This window comes from Salvelinus fontinalis, chromosome 2 (genome assembly GCF_029448725.1).
Source record: "Salvelinus fontinalis isolate EN_2023a chromosome 2, ASM2944872v1, whole genome shotgun sequence".
In the NCBI taxonomy this organism is placed as follows: Eukaryota; Metazoa; Chordata; class Actinopteri; order Salmoniformes; family Salmonidae; genus Salvelinus; species Salvelinus fontinalis.
This window is the reverse complement of record NC_074666.1, coordinates 3,003,621-3,025,336: the sequence shown is the minus strand read 5'-3', so window position 1 is coordinate 3,025,336 and position 21,716 is coordinate 3,003,621. Positions and strand designations below refer to the sequence as shown.

The window sequence follows — 21,716 nt, the reverse complement described above, 5'->3', positions numbered from 1 at the left end:
AGACACCATTGGCCTCATAATTCCTGAGTGGTTTCCTTCCTCTCCGGCAACTGAGTTAGGAAGGACGCCTGTATCTTTGTAGTGACTGGGTGTATTGAAACACCATCCAAAGTGTAATTAATAACTTTACCATGCTTATTCAATGTTTTTTTCCCCCTTCATCTACCAATAGCTGCCCGTCTTTGCGAGGCATTGGAAAACCTCCCTGGTCTGTATAGTTTTAAATTCGCTGAGGGACCTTACAGATAATTGTATGTGTGGGGTACACAGATGAGGTAGTTATTCAAAAATCATGTTAAACACTATTATTGCACACAGAGTGAGTCCATGCAACTTATTATGTGACTTGTTAAGTAAATGTTTACTCCTGAACTTATTTAGCCTTGTCATAACAAAAGGATTGAAATACTAATTGACTTAAGACATTTCAGCTTTTCATATTTTTATTAATTTGTAAACATTTCAAAAATTATAATTCCACTTTGACATTATAGGGTATTTTATATAGGCCAGTGACACAACATCTCTATTTAATCACAACAAAATGTGGAAAAAGTGATGAGGTGTGGATACATTCTGAAGGCAATGTATTCCACTTTTTATGCACTGTTCCTCTCCACGTCTATTCTGACCTTGAATATAAACATGAGAATAGCATTCATTCTATTCACCAACTATTCGTTTGCGGCAGAGATCAAAGAAATGAAGGTGTGTCTACAGATTCTGACTTTGACTTAATTCCCTTCTCATTCCACCACCTTTACGTGTGAGAAAACCCACGAATAAGGTCAAGCGAAACTTTCGGTTCAAAGTGGAAAAAGAGCTATTGAGAGCTAGGTAAATGAGTAATCCGTTTGGGTACGGGAATTGTAAGTATAAATGACTATTGTTTTAGATATGTGAAACCAGTCATATTATTTCAGCTGACAACAGTCCGGTCATCGTGAACCGTGAAACGTGCTCCAGGTTTAAACTGCTACGTACGGTCTGCGTTCCATAATGATTCCAATAGGCTACATGTCTCAGATTATTGCGCAACTTGTAACGCGTTAGCCTAATATGATCCACTATTGCTATCGATCCTCAGGAACAAACACAGGAACGAGACATAGGAAAGGTAAACTAACGATGTAATGGAATGATGCAAAATGTAAGTAAACTAACACCAAAAGCGACAGTTATAAATGTACGTGGATATAACTGATGGTGGTTACTGTGAAATGGTGATACGCTTCAGTCTGCTGCCATATGACTGGTTTCACATTTGTCTCCAGAGAGTCAAATAAATCAAACAATAAAGTCAAATAAATCTACAAAAAAAGTATTTTATATTTACCATCCCTTTATCCAAACAGCTTACTCCTGTACCTAGCTCTTATCAATTAGTAAATTACAGTGCAGGAGAACGTTATTTCTATCGGGAAAAAATAAAATAAATGTAGAAGCTTTTTCCATTTGGAACCAACAGGTTGCTTGACCTCAGTCACCGTTTCCTCGTGCCTAAAGGTGGTGGAATTATGAGGGAATTAAATCAAGGACAGAATAAAGGTGGAATTGAAGACACCTCTCTCCCACACCTTCATTCGCCCCTTTGTGACTACCAGGAAGGGGGGTAACGGGAAAAGGGTTCGTTCTGGGGTTACAGAGGTCAGGTGCAAGTGGCCATCAGACTGTTAAACAGCCGTCACTAACATCGAGTGGCTGCTGCCAACACACTGACTCAAATCTCTAGCCACTTTAATCATTGAACAATTGGATGTAATAAATGTGTCACTAGTCACTTTAAACAATGCCACTTTATATAATGTTTACATACCCTACATTACTCATCTCATATGGATATACTGTACTCTATACCATCTACTGTATCTTGCCTATGTCGTTCGGCCATCGCTCATTCATATATTTATATGTACATATTCTCATTCGTCCCTTTACACTTGTGTGTATAAGGTAGTTGTTGTGGAATTGTTAGATTACTTGTTATATATTACTGCATAGTCGGATCTAGAAGCGCAAGCATTTCGCTACACTCGCATTAACATCTGCACACCATGTGTATGTGACAAATAAAATTGGATTTGAGGTCACAGGTTCACGGAGGGTCCTAATGTATTTCCCCCCCCCCATCTTCAGTGGTAAACTTATTTTTATTAGCTTAAATGTAGAGGGAGGATTTCCAGTCAGTTGTGTGAATATGGAAAATTAATGATTATATCACTCATCTTAAAGCAGAAAGCACAACTTTTAGGTGAGGAAACATGGCTATAGGAAAGGATAGAAGGCAGGTATTTGAAACGCCTCTGTCTGGTCTCTTCTTTTAAACTGGGCTATGCTGCCACCTGGTGTTCAAATACAATTACAACAGTATCATTAGATCATCATTTGACTCGAGGATACTTTGTCATACTCTTATCAAATCAAATATATTTATAAAAAGCCCTTCTTACATCAGCTGATATATCAAAGTGCTGTACAGAAACCCAGCCTAAAACCCCAAACAGCAAGCAATGCAGGTGTAGAAGCACCAGGCCAGAACCTAGGAAGAAACCTAAAGAGGAACCAGGCTATTATTTTTTTTTTTTTTACCTTTATTTAACTAGGCAAGTCAGTTAAGAACAAATTCTTATTTTCAATGATGGCCTAGGAACAGTGGGTTAACTGCCTGTTCAGGGGCAGAACGACAGATTTGTACCTTGTCAGCTCGGGGATTTGAACTTGCAACCTTCCGGTTACTAGTCCAACGCTCTGACCACTAGGCTACGCTGCCGCCCCAATATGAGGGGTGGCCAGTCCTCTTCTGGCTATTAAATGGTGCAAGTTATTTGAATGAACATATACACTGAAAAAAAGATAAGGAAAGTAAAAAATGTGTTCTCATGAATATAAACATAGCAGTTCATTGAATATATTTTTCCTTTTGTGTCAATGTGTCCCTTCAGGGTCAATAGTTGTACTTTATACAATTTTAATTCTCTCCTTGTTTCTTAGATCAACCCAGAATACTTCACACTGAACAAAATATCTGCTAATACAATAGGAGGATAAGAGGAGGTTATTGTAATCTGCTCTGCCCTTGAAACATGAATGGCCTGGCTGGGCCCAGAAATACAGTGTGTACGCACGCACACGTCTTCCCCCGGAGGTGGAAATGGTGGCCGTTGGTTCGGGTTCTGGCCAGACAGACGGACGGATACACAAACTATGATGACACCCCCATAAAGAGGTAAATATTCTCCAGAAAACCTTACTCTTAAAAATAGTTACATAATGATAAGAGCTTGAGACATTTTAATGAGGCCGGAAAATATATGTTGCTGTGCCTAAACAACATCAGCATCGACTGGCTCTTTGATCCGGAACCTTCCCATAACAATAACCAGGAACTCTAGGGGCCAGTTTACCAGACACAGATTAACCACCTGGACTAGAAAGAATGTTTAATAAAGAATCTCGATTGAAATTGCATTTTAGTCTAGGGCTAGTTTTAATCTGTGTCTGGGAATGCTATAGACGGTTTGGTTGCTATAGACGGTTTAGTTGTTATAGACGGTTTGGTTGCTATAGACGGTTTAGTTGTTATAGACGGTTTGGTTGTTATTAAGCAAACAACCAAACACGCGAGTGCGCAACTATGGTGCAAAACAGACAGGCTTAGATGGTTGATAACATGTAAACTATATTTCGTCAGAAATATTTATTGAAAACAAATACATTTGTACAATGAGCACTTGTTTCGTTAAATAGATTTTTACAGTTGTGGGTTTAGCTAGCTAGCAAATCTTAGCCATATTAGCATAGACCTGTCATCAGTCACAACAAGCCATGGTACGGAGAACAAGATGAAACGAGCTGAAAACGAGCCACCTAGGATTGCCCCACATCATCATTGTTACTAGGTGGCTGGCCATACAGATTCACAGCACACAGCCTTCTGCCTCATTGAAGTTTGTGCGTCGTTTCAGCTAACCAGTCTATTGATAACAGTTGTAAGAGAGTATTAAAACCAGATTCAAGAAATCTTGATGTAGTGAAGTGGATCAAGGGCTTCAAGTTCCTCGATGTCCACATTACTAAGGAATTAACATGGTCCACATTACTAAGGAATTAACGTGGTCCACATTACTAAGGATTAAACGTGGTCCACATTACTAAGGAATGAACGTGGTCCACATTACTAAGGAATTAACGTGGTCCACATTACTAAGGAATTAACGTGGTCCACATTACTAAGAAATTAACGTGGTCCACATTACTAAGGAATAAACGTGGTCCACATTACTAAGGAATTAACGTGGTCCACATTACTAAGGAATAAACGTGGTCCACATTACTAAGGAATTAACGTGGTCCACATTACTAAGGAATTAACGTGGTCCACATTACTAAGGAATTAACGTGGTCCACTCACACCCACACAGTTGGGAAGAGAGCATCCATCAGAACCTCAGAAAAGGTTCTACAGCTGCACCATCGAGAGCATCTTGACTGGCTGCATCACCGCTTGGTACGGCAACTGCTCGGCATCAGACCGCAAGGACGCTACAGAGGGTGTTGGGGAGTACGGCCCAGTACATCACTGGGGCTGAGCTTCCTGCCATCCAGGACATGGACCTGTATACCAGGCGGTGTCAGAGGAAGGCCCCAAAAGTTGTCAAAGACTCCAGCCACCCAAGCCATAGACTTTTCTCTCGGCTACCGCACGGCAAGCGGTACCAGTGCAGCACCAGGTCTGGAAACAGCTGGGCCCTAAACAGTTTCTACCCCCAAGACAAAAGACTGCTAAACAAGACTGCTAAATAGCTATTCTAATGGCTACCCAGACTACCTGCACTGACCCTTTTTAGCACTAACTCTCTTCAACTGACTCTACTACCCCCCCCCCTCTACTACCCCCCCCCCCCTACTACCCCCCTCTACTACCCCCCCCGACTCTACTACCCCTCTACTAACCTAATTCATAATTAAATATGTCAGGACAAATGCCCAGACACTAGTTCTCTCTCTCTGCCAGAACTTCTCACGTCAACCATGAATGAACCTGAGGTTTTCCTAGGGGCACAAACAAAGTCAGCCCCAAAAATAAACATCCTTTTTGAGTCTTTCAAAGATAATTCGTAAAAATCCAAATGACTTCCCAGATCTTCATTGTATAGGATTTAAACACGGTTTCCTATGCTTGTTCAATGAACCATAAACAATTAATGAACATGCACCTGTGGAACGGTCATTAAGACACTAACAGCTTACAGACGGTAGGCAATTAAGGTCACAGTTATGAGGACACTAAAGAGGCCTTTCTACTGACTCTGAAAAACACCAAAAGAAAGATGCCCAGCAGGGTCCCTGCTCATCTGTGTGAATGTGCCTTAGGCATGCTCCAAGGAGGCATGTGGACTGCAGATGTGGCCAGGGCAATAAATTGCAATGTCTGTACTGTGAGACACCTAAGACAGCGCTACAGGGAGACAGGACGGACAGCTGATCATCCTCGCAGTGGCAGACCACGTGTAACAACACCTGCACAGGATTGGTACATCCGAACATCACACCTGCGGGACAGGTACAGGATGGCAACAACAACTGCCCGAGTTACACCAGGAACGCACCATCCCTCCATCAGTGCTCAGACTGTCCGCAATAGGCTGAGAGAGGCTGGACTGAGGGCTTGTAGGCCTGTTGTAAGGCAGGTCCTCACCAGACATCACCGGCAACAACGTCGCCTATGGGCACAAACACATCGTCGCTGGACCAGACAGGACTGGCAAAAAGTGCTCTTCACTAACGAGTCACGGTTTTGTCTCACCAGGGGTGATGGTCGGATTCGCATTTATCGTCGAAGGAATGAGCGTTACACCGAGGCCTGTATTCTGGAGCGGGATCGATTTGGAGGTGGAGGTTCCGTCATGGTCTGGGGTGGTGTGTAACAGCATCATCAGACTGAGCTTGTTGTCATTGCAGGCAATCTCAACGCTGTGCGTTACAGGGAAGACATCCTCCTCCCTCATGTGGTACCCTTCCTGCAGGCTCATCTTCACATGACCCTCCAGCATGACAATGTCACCAGCCATACTGCTCGTTCTGTGAGTGATTTCCTGCAAGACAGGAATGTCAGTGTTCTGCCATGGCCAGCGAAGAGCCCGGATCTCAATCCCATTGAGCATGTCTGGGACCTGTTCGATCGGAGGGTGAGAGCTAGGGCCATTCCCCCCAGAAATGTCCGGGAACTTGCAGGTGCCTTGGTGGAAGAGTGGGGTAACATCTCAGAGCAAGAACTGGCAAATCTGGTGCAGTCCATGAGGAGGAGATGCACTGCAGTACTTAATGCAGCTGGTGGCCACACCAGATACTGACTGTTACTTTTGATTTTGACCCGCCGTTTGTTCAGGGACACATTATTTAATTTCTGTTAGTCACATGTCTGTGGAACTTGTTCAGTTTATGTCTCAGTTGTTGAATCATGTTATGTTCATACAAATATTTACATGTTAAGTTTGCTGAAAAGAAACCCAGTTGACAGTGAGAGGACGTTTCTCTTTTTGCTGAGTTTATTAAATTGAAATCCAACGACATGAGGAACGTGTTTGTGTGTGTGTGGGGGGGGGGGGGGGTCTGGGGTTGTAACTCAATAGGAATGTGGGGGGGGGGGGTCTGGGGTTGTAACTCAATAGGAATGTGGGGGGGGTCTGGGGTTGTAACTCAATAGGAATGTGGGGGGGGGGGGGGGTCTGGGGTTGCAACTCAATAGGAATGTGGGGGGGGGTCTGGGGTTGCAACTCAATAGGAATGTGGGGGGGGGGGGCGGTCTGGGGTTGCAACTCAATAGGAATGTGGAGGGGGGGGGGGGGGTCGTAACTCAATAGGAATGTGGGGGGGGGGGGGGTCTGGGGTTGTAACTCAATAGGAATGTGGGGGGGGGGGTCTGGGGTTGTAACTCAATAGGAATGTGGGGGGGGGGATCTGGGGTTGTAACCTAATAGGAATGTGGGGGGGGGGGTCTGGGGTTGTAACTCAATAGGAATGTGGGGGGGGGGATCTGGGGTTGTAACTCAATAGGAATGTGTGTGGGGGGGGGGGGGGGGGTCTGGGGTTGTAACTCAATAGGAATGTGGGGGGGGGGGGGGTCTGGGGTTGTAACTCAATAGGAATGTGGGGGGGGGGGGGGTCTGGGGTTGTAACTCAATAGGAATGTGGGGGGGGGGGGGGTCTGGGGTTGTAACTCAATAGGAATGTGGGGGGGGGGGGTCTGGGGTTGTAACTCAATAGGAATGTGGATCTACACGTTTTTTTGCTTTTGGAGTTTTTTAACAAAAAAAAAATGTTTTACATTTCTTAAAGACTAGCCCTTAAACTAAAATAGTTAAAATCATTTTAATCTGTAACAACGGTCATTAATTTTGTTTAAATAAGTCTACGGTTTTCTTTCCTCATTAATAATAATATTATTTCACAGTAATCACATAAGACAATGAGATAACAGTCTCTTTAACATGTCACATATTTTTCCCAGATTGATTTTACATGCCATGCTACAGGGTAGTCCAGCTATTTATACAAAGACTAGATTGAATCCAGCAGCTGCTTGGTAACTAGTCAATTCCTAAAAAAATGTTTTTAAATAATAATAATATATATATATTTTTTTAAACACACACACTTTCAGATTCAAAAGGATTACATCTCAACTGATGAAACAAGCAGACATTATGACTGAATATTAACTTTAGGACTCTCAATCATAGACATTTTGATGCCAGCAGACACAGCAACTAGTCCCCAATCTTTTGCATGGTGGAACTCCAATCCAAAGCAACAGACACAGAGCACCCTCCTCACCGAGTGCCTTTGACATGAAACTAATCGATTATAGGTCACTGGTTCTGGCATTGTGTCACCACATTGTGTCACTGGGTCACCACCTCTCTTCACCACCCTGCCAGTCTCTGGGTCACCACCTCTCTTCATCACCCTGCCAGTCTCTGGGTCACCACCTCTCTTCATCACCCTGCCAGTCTCTGGGTCACCACCTGTCTTCATCACCCTGCCAGTCTCTGGGTCACCACCTGTCTTCATCACCCTGCCAGTCTCTGGGTCACCACCTCTATTCACCACCCTGCCAGTCTCTGGGTCACCACCTCTCTTCATCATCCTGCCAGTCTCTGGGTCACCACCTCTCTTCATCACCCTGCCAGTCTCTGGGTCACCACCTCTCTTCATCACCCTGCCAGTTGCTGGGTCACCACCTCTATTCATCACCCTGCCAGTCTCTGGGTCACCACCTCTCTCCATCACCCTGCCAGTCTCTGGGTCACCCCTTCTCTCCATCACCCTGCCAGTCTCTGGGTCACCACCTCTCTCCATCACCCTGCCAGTCTCTGGGTCACCCCTTCTCTCCATCACCCTGCCAGTCTCTGGGTCACCCCTTCTCTCCATCACCCTGCCAGTCTCTGGGTCACCACCTCTCTTCATCACCCTGCCAGTCTCTGGGTCACCACCTCTCTTCATCACCCTGCCAGTCTCTGGGTCACCACCTCTCTTCATCACCCTGCCAGTCTCTGGGTCACCACCTCTCTATACATGATCGAGATATAGATGAAGAGAAGCAGGATGATGAAGAAGTCGTCCAGGAAGCCTAGCAGGCCGAACAGAGCCTCAGGGATGAAGTCCAGAGGGGAGATCAGGTAAGTCAAAGCCCCGATCAGACACAGCAGGACACGGATCCGAAACATCCAGAACAGGCCTCCGACGGAGAACATCTCCCTGAAGAGGTGGCGCAGCAACGTGGGCACGTCACGCAGCCGGTCCATCAGCTGAGAGCAGGGAGAGCAGTGGAGTTAAAAATGTCTGTGTTTAAGCAGTAACATTAGCCTGGTCCCAGATCTGTTTATTCAGTCCTCCCCACCTCCTATGGCCATTACCTAGCCTGGTCCCAGATCTGTTTGTGCCGTTTTGCCAACTCATATGATCATTGGCACGTAATACAGTTTAGTGAGACGGTAAACTATTTCTGGGACCAGGCTACCGTAACCTTAGTAGTGTTTAAATATGACATCACAGCGCAGAACGGGGAGTGAGTAACTATGATTCAATTTAATGAATTACATTTCAAGGAATCAGTTGCAATTTGGTGTAGACTCTCTCTCTCTCTCAGTTTATCCGGTAATAACAATTCTCTCTAAGTGCATGAGAGAAATACTGATGTGGCAAATTAAAAACTCACAGATCTGGGTTGTCCGGAGAACCTGCGGTTGTAGTCGCTGAGATCCCGGAGGATGAAGACAGGTTCAACCGTTCCATCCTGTACCTGCTGAGGGGATACTTCCTCGTGGAAGAGTGGGAACAACAGGGTCACCTGTTCACATAGGAGAGATGGGGTCAACGGGGTCACCTGTTCACATAGGAGACATGGGGTCAACGGGGTCACCTGTTCACATAGGAGAGACATGGGGTCAACGGGGGTCACCTGTTCACATAGGAGAGACATGGGGTCAACAGGGGTCACCTGTTCACATTGGAGAGACATGGGGTCAACAGGGGTCACCTGTTCACATAGGAGACATGGGGTCAACAGGGTCACCTGTTCACATAGGAGAGACATGGGGTCAACGGGGGGGGTCACCTGTTCACATAGGAGACATGGGGTCAACAGGGTCACCTGTTCACATTGGAGAGAAATGTGCGCGAGAACAACAACGCATCTGTTGGAAATGTTATTTTCCATTTTTATTTCAGCATCCAAAAGAAAAACCCAAAAGAATAGTAAAGGTACTGTTTTGTTTTTAACAATGCTTTTTTATTTCACCTTTATTTAACCAGGTAGGCTAGTTGAGAAGAAGTTCTCATTTGCAACTGCGACCTGGCCAAGATACACATGGAGTAAACAATTAACAAGTCAATAACATGGTAGAAAAAAAAGAGAATCTATATACAATGTGTGCAAAAGGCATGAGGAGGTAGGCAATAAATCGAATAATTACAATTTAGCAGATTAACACTGGAGTGATAAATCATCAGATGATCATGTGCAAGAAGAGATACTGGTGTGCAAAAGAGCAGAAAAGTAAATAAATAAAAGCAGTATGGGGGTGAGGTAGGTAAATTGGGTGGGCTATATACCGATGGACTATGTACAGCTGCAGCGATCGGTTAGCTGCTCGGATAGCAGATGTTTAAAGTTGTTGAGGGAGATAAAAGTCTCCAACTTCAGAGATTTTTGCAATTCGTTCCCGTCGCAGGCAGCAGAGAACTGGAAGGAAAGGCATCCAAATTAGGTTTTGGCTTTAGGGATGATCAGTGAGATACACCTGCTGGAGCGCGTGCTACGGGTGGGTGTAGCCACCGTGACCAGTGAACTGAGATAAGGCGGCACTTTACCTAGCATAGCCTTGTAGATGACCTGGAGCCAGTGGGTCTGACGACGAACATGTAGCGAGGGCCAGCCGACTAGGGCATACAGGTCGCAGTGGTGGGTCGTATAAGGTGCTTTAGCAACAAAACAGATGGCACTGTGATAAACTGCATCCAGTTTGCTGAGTAGAGTATTGGAAGCTATTTTGTAGATGACATCGCCGAAGTCGAGGATCGGTAGAATAGTCAGTTTTACTAGGGTAAGTTTGGCGGCGTGAGTGAAGGAGGCTTTGTTGCGAAATAGAAAGCCAACTCTAGATTTGATTTTGGATTGGAGATGTTTGATATGAGTCTGGAAGGAGAGTTTGCAGTCTAGCCAGACACCTAGGTACTTATAGATGTCCACATATTCTAGGTCGGAACCGTCCAGGATGGTGATGCTAGTCGGGCGTGCGGGTGCAGGCAGCGAACGGTTGAAAAGCATGCATTTGGTTTTACTAGCGTTTAAGAGCAGTTGGAGGCCACGGAAGGAGTGTTGTATGGCATTGAAGCTCGTTTGGAGGTTAGATAGCAAAGTGTCCAAGGAAGGGCCAGAAGTATACAGAATGGTGTCGTCTGCGTAGAGGTGGATCAGGGAATCACCCGCAGCAAGAGCAACATCATTGATATATACAGAGAAAAGAGTCTGCTCGAGAATTGAACCCTGTGGTACCCCCATAGAGACTGCCAGAGGACCAGACAACATGCCCTCCGATTTGACACACTGAACTCTGTCTGCAAAGTAGTTGGTGAACCAGGCAAGGCAGTCATTAGAAAAACCGAGGCTACTGAGTCTGCCGATAAGAATATGGTGATTGACAGAGTCGAAAGCCTTGGCCAGGTCGATGAAGACGGCTGCACAGTACTGTCTTTTATCGATGGCGGTTATGATATCGTTTAGTACCTTGAGCGTGGCTGAGGTGCACCCGTGACCGGCTCGGAAACCGGATTGCACAGCGGAGAAGGTACGGTGGGATTCGAGATGGTCAGTGATCCGTTTGTTGACTTGGCTTTCAAAGACCTTAGATAGGCAGGGCAGGATGGATATAGGTCTGTAACAGTTTGGGTCCAGGGTGTCTCCCCCTTTGATGACCGCGGCAGCTTTCCAATCCTTGGGGATCTCAGATGATACGAAGGAGAGGTTGAACAGGCTGGTATAGGGGGTGCGACAATGACGGCGGACAGTTTCAGAAATAGGGGGTCCAGATTGTCAAGCCCAGCTGATTTGTATGGGTCCAGGTTTTCCAGCTCTTTCAGAACATCTGCTATCTGGATTTGGGTAAAGGAGAAGCTGGGGAGGCTTGGGCGAGTAGCAGCGGGGGGGGGGGGGGGGGGGGGGGCTGTTGGCCAAGGTTGGAGTCGTCAGGAGGAAGGCATGGCCAGCCGTTGAGAAATGCTTGTTGAAGTTTTCGATTATCACGGATTTATCAGTGGTGACCGTGTTACCTAGCCTCAGTGCAGTGGGCAGCTGGGAGGAGGTGCTCATGTTCTCCATGGACTTTACAGTATCCCAGAACTTTTTGGAGTTAGAGCTACAGGATGCAAATTTCTGCTTGAAAAAGCTGGCCTTTGCTTTCCTGACTGACTGCGTGTATTGGTTCCTGACTTCCCTGAACAGTTGCATATCGCGGGGGCTCTTCGATGCTATTGCAATTCGCCACAGAATGTTTTTGTGCTGGTCGAGTGCAGTCAGGTCTGGAGTGAACCAAGGGCTATATCTGTTCTTAGTTCTGCATTTCTTGAACGGAGCATGCTTGTCTAATATGGTGAGGAAGTAACTTTTAAAGAAAGACCAGGCATCCTCAACTGACGGGATGAGGTCAATATCCTTCCAGGGTACCCGGGCCAGGTCGATTAGAAAGGCCTGCTTGCAGAAGTGTTTTAGGGAGCGTTTGACAGTGATGAGGGGTGGTCGTTTGACCGCGGACCCGTAGCGGATACAGGCAATGAGGCAGTGATCGCTGAGATCTTGATTGAAGACAGCAGAGGTGTATTTGGAGGGCAAGTTGGTCAGGATAATGTCTATTAGGGTGCCCATGTTTACGGATTTAGGGTTGTACCTGGTGGGTTCCTTGATGATTTGTGTGAGATTGAGGGCATCTAGCTTAGATTGTAGGACTGCCGGGGTGTTAAGCATATCCCAGTTTAGGTCACCTAACAGAACAAACTCTGAAGCTAGATGGGGAGCGATCAATTCACAGATGGTGTCCAGGGCACAGCTGGGAGCTGAGGGGGGGTCGGTAGCAGGCGGCAACAGTGAGAGACTTATTTCTGGAGAGATACATTTTTTAAATTAGACCTGGAAAGTATGACAGAACTTTGCAGGCTGTCTCTGCAGTAGATTGCAACTCCTCCCCCTTTGGCAGTTCTATCTTGACGGAAAGTGTTATAGTTGGGTATGGAAATCTCTGAATTTTTGGTGGCCTTCCTAAGCCAGGATTCAGACACGGCAAGGACATCAGGGTTGGCAGAGTGTGCTAAGGCAGAGTGTGCTAAAGCGGTGAGTAAGACAAACTTAGGGAGGAGGCTTCTGATGTTGACATGCATGAGGCCAAGGCTTTTTCGATCACAGAAGTCAACAAATGAGGGTGCCTGGGGACATGCAGGGCCTGGGTTTACCTCCACATCACCCGAGGAACAGAGGAGTAGTAGGATGAGGGTGCGGCTAAAGGCTATCAAAACTGGTCGCCTAGAGCATTGGGGACAAGGAATAAAAGGAGCAGATTTATGGGCGTGGTAGAATAGATTCTGGGCATAATGTGCAGACAGGGGTATGGTAGGGCACGGGTACAGCGGAGGCAAGCCCAGGTACTGGGTGATGATAAGAGAGGTTGTATCTCTGGACATGCTGGTCTCAATGGGTGAGGTCACCGCATGTGTGGGAGGTGGGACAAAGGAGGTATCAGAGGTACGGAGAGTGGAACTACGTGGTCCATTGCAAACCAAAACAATGATAACTAGCCTGAACAACAGTATACAAGGCATATTGATATTTGAGAGAGACATACAGTAAGGCATAAAGTGATTGCAGGTCTTGATTGGGAGAGCTAGCTAAAACAACAGGTGAGATAACAGCAGCTAGTCAGCTAACACAGCAACAGCAGGTAAAAATGGTGACGACTAGGCAGAGAGGGTCGGATTAACTATAGACAGAGCCTGAGTTAAAACACAGAGCCGACAGATAAAACACAAATAAACAGAATGGAGTACCGTGAATTAATGGACAGTCCGGCAGGCATCAGCTATGTAGCCAAGTGATCATAGTGTCCAGGGGGCAGCCATAGATGGAGCAGGGAAGCCGCCACTACGCTAGCACGCGGCGTTTAAAGTTAGTAGCCCGGAGGGTGGTCTGCTCAGACGGAGGGGGTCTGCTCAGACGGAGGCCGGTTGAGGGCACAGCGGATGGGGTATTCGTCTGCAGACCAGACGTGGTCGTGTCGACAGAGAATCCAAGCCGGATGGCGATGGCGAAAGAGGTATTGTAGAATTGTGTTTGCTAACTGGTGCTAGCTTCGTGCTAGCTTCATGGCAGTGGCGCTAGCTGCAAACTAGCTGTGAGGATCAGAAGTAGTGGCTCAAGGATTACGGCAAGAATCCGGCGTTGTTGTGGAGAGACAGTCCGATGCTGGTAAATTGGTGAGTAATATCCAGGCTAATAACAGGGCTGGTGTCTGTGCAGAAGGTAAAAGCTGCTAGCAGCGGCTAAAAATGACTAAATAGCTTGTAGCTGATTAGCTGGTTAGCTACTGGGGGTTCTTGAATGTGTTCCAAAGTTAAAAAATAATAGCGATTCCGTATCACATTGGGTGAGGTAGGTTACCGGAATGTATAATCGAATTAAAAATCAAAAAGAGATAGAGAAAAAAATTAAAATATATACAAGAAATACGAAAAATACAAACGTACACGAGAGGATGAAACAAAACACGTCTACACTGCTACGCCATGTGTGGATGGATAAATTGGATTACTAAGTGTGTATGATAATACATGTGTTTGAAAGAAGGGAAAGTTGGAAGCAGCATTTACTCTCACCATTTGTCTGCAGATGGGACAATTGATTGCGCCGAACCACGTCCCATATCTCCAATACGCAATTATACAAGAACCTTCAAAATAAAGGAAAACTTGATCAAAACCAGATGGATCTATCCAATAGCTGAATCATTCAATAGTTGGCCTGATTCTAATTCCTTGTTCTTATGGCCTAGAGCAGGGCTGTCCAACCATGTTCCTGGAGAGCTACCCTCCTGTAGGTTTTAACTCCAACCCTGTTCCTGGAGAGAAACCCTCCGGGAGGTTTTAACTCCAACCCTGTTCCTGGAGAGATACCCTCCTGTAAGTTTAAACTCCAACCCAGTTCCTGGAGAGCTACCCTCCTGTAGGTTTTCCTTTCAACCCCAGTTGTAACTAACCTGATTCAGCTTATCAACCAGCTAATTATTAGAATCAGGTGTACTAGATTAGGGTGAAAACCTACAGGACAGTATCTCTCCAGGGACAGGGTTGGAGTTAAAACCTACAGGAGGGTATCTCTCCAGGAACAGGGTTGGAGTTAAAACCTACAGGATGGTAGCTCTCCAGGAACAGGGTTGGAGAGGCCTTGCCTAGAGTATGTGAGCAGAGTTGAGTGGTCGGAAACCCCTTGCTCATGGAGCTCTGCTTGCACACTGCTCCGGCGGTCCACATCCTTTCCAACCGCTCCGGGGAAGAAAAATACATGCAGGGCTTTTTATTTTTATTTATTTAACTAGGCAAGTCAGTTAAGAACAAATTCTTATTTACAATGACGGCCTACCCCAGCCAAACCCGGACGACGCTGGGCTAATTATGCGCCGCCCTATGGGACTCCCGATCATGGCAGGTTGTGATACAGCCCGGGATCGAACCAGGGTCTGTAGTGACGCCTCTAGCACTGAGATTTCCACTCCATGTCCAAGTTATTGAAACCAAATTATTTGAAACCAAATTATTTGAATAAAAATTATTTTAATTAACAACAGGAAAAGGTTACTGTGAGAAGCGCTCATAATATATATATATTTTTTAATTGGCCTATTTTGCATGTTATTTTGACATTAATTTGTGTTACATATCAGTTTGCAAACAATGTCAAATATATAAAATAAAATAAATCCTTTAGTTAATAAAGCCGCTCCAAAATGCAGTTTTCAGCCTGAGCTCAGTGCTTCCTGTGGAGGAGGGGCAGCCAGCGAAAGCACAGAGCGGAGGCATTGGTCATTTTCTCTAGTTGCGCCGTGATTGGCTCAGTGTCACTCATGGGGATACCAGGTCACCACAGAATCTTCAGGGAGAGCTAGGCAGTTCAAGCCCCCGTGGGTGCTGCCATAGATTTACATCAGAAGTGCCAGTCCAAGAAGGCTCAAGGTCATTGGCCACAGGTAAGGAATATTTCTGTTTGTAATAAAGTCCTTTTGTGGGGAGAGACTCATTCTGATTGGCTGGGCCTGGCTCCCCAGTGGGTGGGCCTATGCCCTCCAAGGCCCATCCATAGCTGCACCCTTGCCCAGTCATGTGAAATCCATAGATTAGGGCCTAACGCATTTATTTAAATTGACTGATATCCTCATATGAACTGTAACTCTGTAAAATCTTGTTGCATTTCTATTTTTGTTCAGTATAAAAAGCTAATAATTTAAATGTATGCTCACTCAGCTGTGCTTCACAAGTAATACAACGGATCTTTTACCGGTGTGATCATATAGCCTACCTCAAATTTAGAGAGATATATTTTTTGAAATTGTCCAAACAACAATGCATTGGCAGGGCAATTCAAGCAAAGCCATGTGGTGACAAATATGCGGTGACAATGTGTTGGGCCTATAGTTTACTGCACAAACCTCATTGCTCCAGAACTGTTTTTAATTGGTTAATGTTGCATAGGCTTACATTTTTTTTAATCATGTAAAAAAAAAAAAAAAATCTGAATGGTAGATCTCCGCTTGCATTTTGACTCAAAGTGACCTGGACTCAGAAGAGGGTTGGTCACCATTGTTCTAGAGTTTCTCCTGTTAACACTGTCAACGTTTCCCTTTACAGTGGCAAATGTGATCGAATCAACGCAATATTAGCCACTTTCAATACAACACCCCGAAACAAAAACGAACTATGCAAGAGGTTGTGTTGTAGTAACACATTGGAGTAAGATTCTATTGCATTGACACGCACTACTCAGCTGTACTCTACACAGACTGGTGCGCCATAACCAATGAGAGCTGCAGTAGGCCTATATTCAAATTGACCATTGCCATATATGGATCTGTGCCATTTACTTTGAACTGGACTGTGCTTACAGCATGAGCGGTCGTGAGTAGATGCAGCTTGTTTTGAGATCAAACTGAGAGCTGCATTAGGCCAAGTGTGCACATTTTTTTAATATCCTTTGCTATTTAGTGAGTTATTAGCCCAGTTATAGATCATTTGTAGTCAGCTATAGGGGAGTGATTGCTTCCAACAAGAGCACCACACATATACAATTCCAGACATTTTTAAAAAGCTAGTCAGGTAAAGAGCTTTTTTTTTGTCTTAAAGGGCCAGTGTTGTATTTTGAGACAGGCTTTAATAAGCGAAGTAGCCAAAACGCAGAGGGTTACATCATTTGTCTGATTCTCTGTAATAATGGTATAATAATGCATTTTATTTTGTCGTGGTTTCTTGCATCAAAAAATAAAACATTTTCAGTCACCGCCTCGTCTGAAGGACAAGTGGATCAACAGGGTAATGTCAAGCCCCTGCATGTAGTTTTTTTCTTCAAAATTCTCATGCACTATAGGGCTACATTGAAGACCTCACATTTGCTGCTAGTGTAGGATGAATGATAGAACAGCTATTTCCATGTTAAAATGTTATGGGATGCATTTATCCATTGTTTTTGATGGTAGGCCACTCTGGTAGGTCTACATTATGATCAAATAGACACAGTAGTCTACATGGCCACTGTTAAACCTGTAACTTAAAGCAGGTACAGCCTCAATGTTCACAGTAAATGTGTGCTACAAGTTGCACAGAATTTTAACAATGTTCAAGTTTGTGCTCAGCAGACCTGATATTTTCTCAGTGCCGAAAAAAGGGAACATTGTAACTCACCTTGATTTTTCACCTGTGTTTTATCAGTTTATGAAAATATTTAGCATACTAGATGACAGTAGCTAAAGCAAAGAGCTATGGCAGCACACAAGTATACCATAAATGCATGTTGGGCCGGCATGCCATGAACTTTTTGTATTGTTTGTTGGTTTGGCAATTCCACTGTCAGCCAGAGAAATATGCTGAGGATTATCACCACAGCAAGCAAGGTACTTGGAGTCAAACAGACAGGCCTGGATGAGATCTTTAAGGTCAGGGCCCTCCGCAAGGCTCACAAAATCATTTTAGACCCAAGCCACCCCCTGTACCCGGACTTTGAACTACTCCCCTCTGGATGCAGGTATAGGGCCCCCCTCGGCAGGAAAAGCACAACTAGACAATCATTTGTGCCAGGTGTGATATCCCTCCTAAATAGCTCTGGATTATGTTCCTATCCACCCAGTAAGGCCAGCAGGCTAATGTTCCTATCGACCCAGTAAGGCCAGCAGGCTAATGTTCCTATAGACTCAGTAAGGCCAGCAGGCTAATGTTCCTATCCACCCAGTAAGGCCAGCAGGCTAATGTTCCTATAGACTCAGTAAGACCAGCAGGCTAATGTTCCTATAGACTCAGTAAGGCCAGCAGGCTAATGTTCCTATCCACCCTGTAAGGCCAGCAGGCTAATGTTCCTATCGACCCAGTAAGGCCAGCAGGCTAATGTTCCTATAGACTCAGTAAGGCCAGCAGGCTAATGTTCCTATCCACCCAGTAAGGCCAGCAGGCTAATGTTCCTATAGACTCAGTAAGGCCAGCAGGCTAATGTTCCTATCGACCCTGTAAGGCCAGCAGGCTAATGTTCCTATCCACCCTGTAAGGCCAGCAGGCTAATGTTCCTATCGACCCTGTAAGGCCAGCAGGCTAATGTTCCTATCCACCCAGTAAGGCCAGCAGGCTAATGTTCCTATCCACCCAGTAAGGCCAGCAGGCTAATGTTCCTATCCACTCAGTAAGGCCAGCAGGCTAATGTTCCTATAGGCTCAATAAGGCCAGCAGGCTAATGTTCCTATCCACTCAGTAAGGACAGCAGGCTAATGTTCCTATCCACCCAGTAAGGACAGCAGGCTAATGTTCCTATCCACCCAGTAAGGCCAGCAGGCTAATGTTCCTATCCACCCAGTAAGGCCAGCAGGCTAATGTTCCTATAGACTCAGTAAGGCCAGCAGGCTAATGTTCCTATCCACCCAGTAAGGCCAGCAGGCTAATGTTCCTATCCACCCAGTAAGGCCAGCAGGCTAATGTTCCTATAGACTCAGTAAGGCCAGCAGGCTAATGTTCCTATCCACCCAGTAAGGCCAGCAGGCTAATGTTAATATCGATTCAGTAAGGCCAGCAGGCTAATGTTAATATCGATTCAGTAAGGCCAGCAGGCTAATGTTAATATCGATTCAGTAAGGCCAGCAGGCTAATGTTCCTATCCACCCAGTAAGGCCAGCAGGCTAATGTTCCTATAGACTCAGTAAGGCCAGCAGGCTAATGTTCCTATAGACTCAGTAAGGCCAGCAGGCTAATGTTCCTATAGACTCAGTAAGGCCAGCAGGCTAATGTTCCTATCCACTCAGTAAGGCCAGCAGGCTAATGTTCCTATCCACCCAGTAAGGCCAGCAGGCTAATGTTCCTATCCACCCAGTAAGACCAGCAGGCTAATGTTCCTATAGACTCAGTAAGGCCAGCAGGCTAATGTTCCTATCCACCCAGTAAGACCAGCAGGCTAATGTTCCTATAGACCCAGTAAGGCCAGCAGGCTAATGTTCCTATCCACCCAGTAAGGCCAGCAGGCTAATGTTCCTATCCACCCAGTAAGGCCAGCAGGCTAATGTTCCTATAGACCCAGTAAGGCCAGCAGGCTAATGTTCCTATCCACCCAGTAAGGCCAGCAGGCTAATGTTCCTATAGACCCAGTAAGGCCAGCAGGCTAATGTTCCTATAGACCCAGTAAGGCCAGCAGGCTAATGTTCCTATCCACCCAGTAAGGCCAGCAGGCTAATGTTAATATCGATTCAGTAAGGCCAGCAGGCTAATGTTAATATCGATTCAGTAAGGCCAGCAGGCTAATGTTCCTATCCACCCAGTAAGGCCAGCAGGCTAATGTTAATATCGACCCAGTAAGGCCAGCAGGCTAACGTTCCTATTGACCCAGTAAGGCCAGCAGTCTAATGTTCCTATTGACCCAGTAAGGCCAGCAGTCTAGTCTCTTTTTATTGGTATGTAACTGTTATGAAAGTTGTATTGTCAATTTGTTTGGTTATTTAAACACCACTTTAAACGTATACATGACACTGCATCAAAATCTCCCCATGGGGACAATAACGTCAATAAAGAACTCGTGAATTGAGCGCTACTGGAGTAAAATTGAAGCGGACGAAGAGGCGGACGCTCTGGCCTGTAGGAAACTCGCTCCAGTCAAATTGAGCAGCGTCCAACTACTCGCTCCACTCACATACTCTGCTATGGCCTGGTTCTGATTCCTTGTTTCTATCAGTCTAGTGCGACAGCCACACTTACCACAGAAGAGGTGGCCGCAGTTAGTTTCCACAGGCAGCACGGCCTGCTGTAGACACACTGGACAGGACATGTCTGTATAGAACTGTTGCCTGGGTTCGGCTGGTTCAGCTTCCTGAGGGACGGACAGAGCGAGGGATGTGGTATGATACTTTCATGGAGGAGAAACTAATGAGATATAATACCAGGGTCCTGTTCATTAGGGCACACAATAGAAAAACGTTTTGAAATGGATTAAACTAGTTCAGATAGTCCCTCTTTGTATCAGTACATTGTCTTCCATTTGGTGCCTAATGAACATGATCCAGAAAGTACAAAGGAGCTGCGAATGGGACAGTTACAGCGGCAGATCGTCACACCTGAGATTCGGACTGTAGCTGTTGCCGGACAGCACGAACATGTTCCTGGTTCTCTGGGTGGATGTTATACTGCTCATTTCTGCAGGTAGAGATGTGTAGAATAAAATAAAAAAAACATCTTTAGTTTCAGATATTAGAAACCCGCCTACAACTTGCCAACTACAACATTCACTGGCATATCAGTTGAAAACAAAATACATGTTTGATTTAAGAAAGTAATAAAAATAAAAAATAAATTAATAACTGGTTACAAAAAAACATCACAACACCATTTATTCCCATAAGAATGTCAATAATTACTAGACCTGCAGAGCAGAGTTACCAGTCCACACAGGAACGTGACACTGAGAACGACAACCAACAGGACTGGGTTGCTGACTCCCTCTATGAGTGAGTCTTCAGCTTGCAGCAAATAGTCCACCTCGCCACATTCATTGTTTTCATCCATCCCACTTAATCATATCCTATAGAACTGGTTTAGAACAGAGAGAGTAAATATGAGTCACTTAGCTACATCCAGCCCAAACTCCACCTATCTAGCTAGCTATAGTGAGGCAACGTTTCTATTGTGTTATTTGACTGTACGTTTGTTTACTCCATGTGTAACTCTGTGTTGTTGTTTGTGTCGCACTGCTTTGCTTTATCTTGGCCAAGTCGCAGTTGTAAATGAGAACTTGTTCTCAACTGGCCTACCTGGTTAAATAAAGGTGAAATAAAAAATAAAATAAGTAAAAAAAGTTACCGTTAGCTAGGTACAGAACGCAAACCACTCAACGCAGAGCCAGAGTTTATAGCTAATTATGACTTAGGCTATATCTGTCGTATTGCTAAACTATAGCCAATGCAGATAATAAGAACGAAAAGGGGCTAAATTAAGTCAGGTACGTTAATGTTTACAAGCTAAAAGTATCACCCTATCTATTTGAAAAAAAAATGTCCTTTTTGGTCATAATTAAGGTTTGGTTTAGGCAAAATGTTAGCAGTTTGCTGAAGGTTATGGTTACCTGTCCATTGCACTGAAGTACAATAAGAAAGATCTATAGGAATTCACTGCTCCACTTCCGCATTCTTAGAAAGGTCCTTTTCCAGCCTAACTCTAAATGGCGTCCCAATTACTGCCTGCTCTAAATTCAACCCAATGTATTTATTCACATTTTCATGGAATAAATCAGTCAATATTTGTTTGTACTTCTTCACATATGCGTATGATTACTTGGATTTCTTTAGAGGTATTCTGGACTAACTAACATTGATAAAGATGGTTGATCCTATTCAGGGTCGAGGTTTCCCCTACTTCAGAGTGGTATCTTTTTTTGGTTTCCACTA

General features: G+C 45.0%; 1 protein-coding gene across 1 annotated transcript; it reads right to left on the bottom strand.

The window, feature by feature from the left end:
- Positions 1–7,471: 7,471 nt before the first annotated feature.
- On the bottom strand, positions 7,472–21,497 carry rnf170 (ring finger protein 170). The gene is made up of 7 exons (XM_055944235.1): positions 21,395–21,497; positions 20,702–20,862; positions 20,391–20,475; positions 20,035–20,146; positions 14,422–14,495; positions 9,221–9,352; positions 7,472–8,810 (listed from the first exon to the last, which is right to left on the bottom strand). Exons 2-7 carry the CDS (start codon positions 20,836–20,838, stop codon positions 8,541–8,543), a joined length of 810 nt encoding a protein of 269 aa, XP_055800210.1. The 5' UTR covers positions 20,839–20,862; positions 21,395–21,497; the 3' UTR covers positions 7,472–8,540.
- Positions 21,498–21,716: the final 219 nt, after the last annotated feature.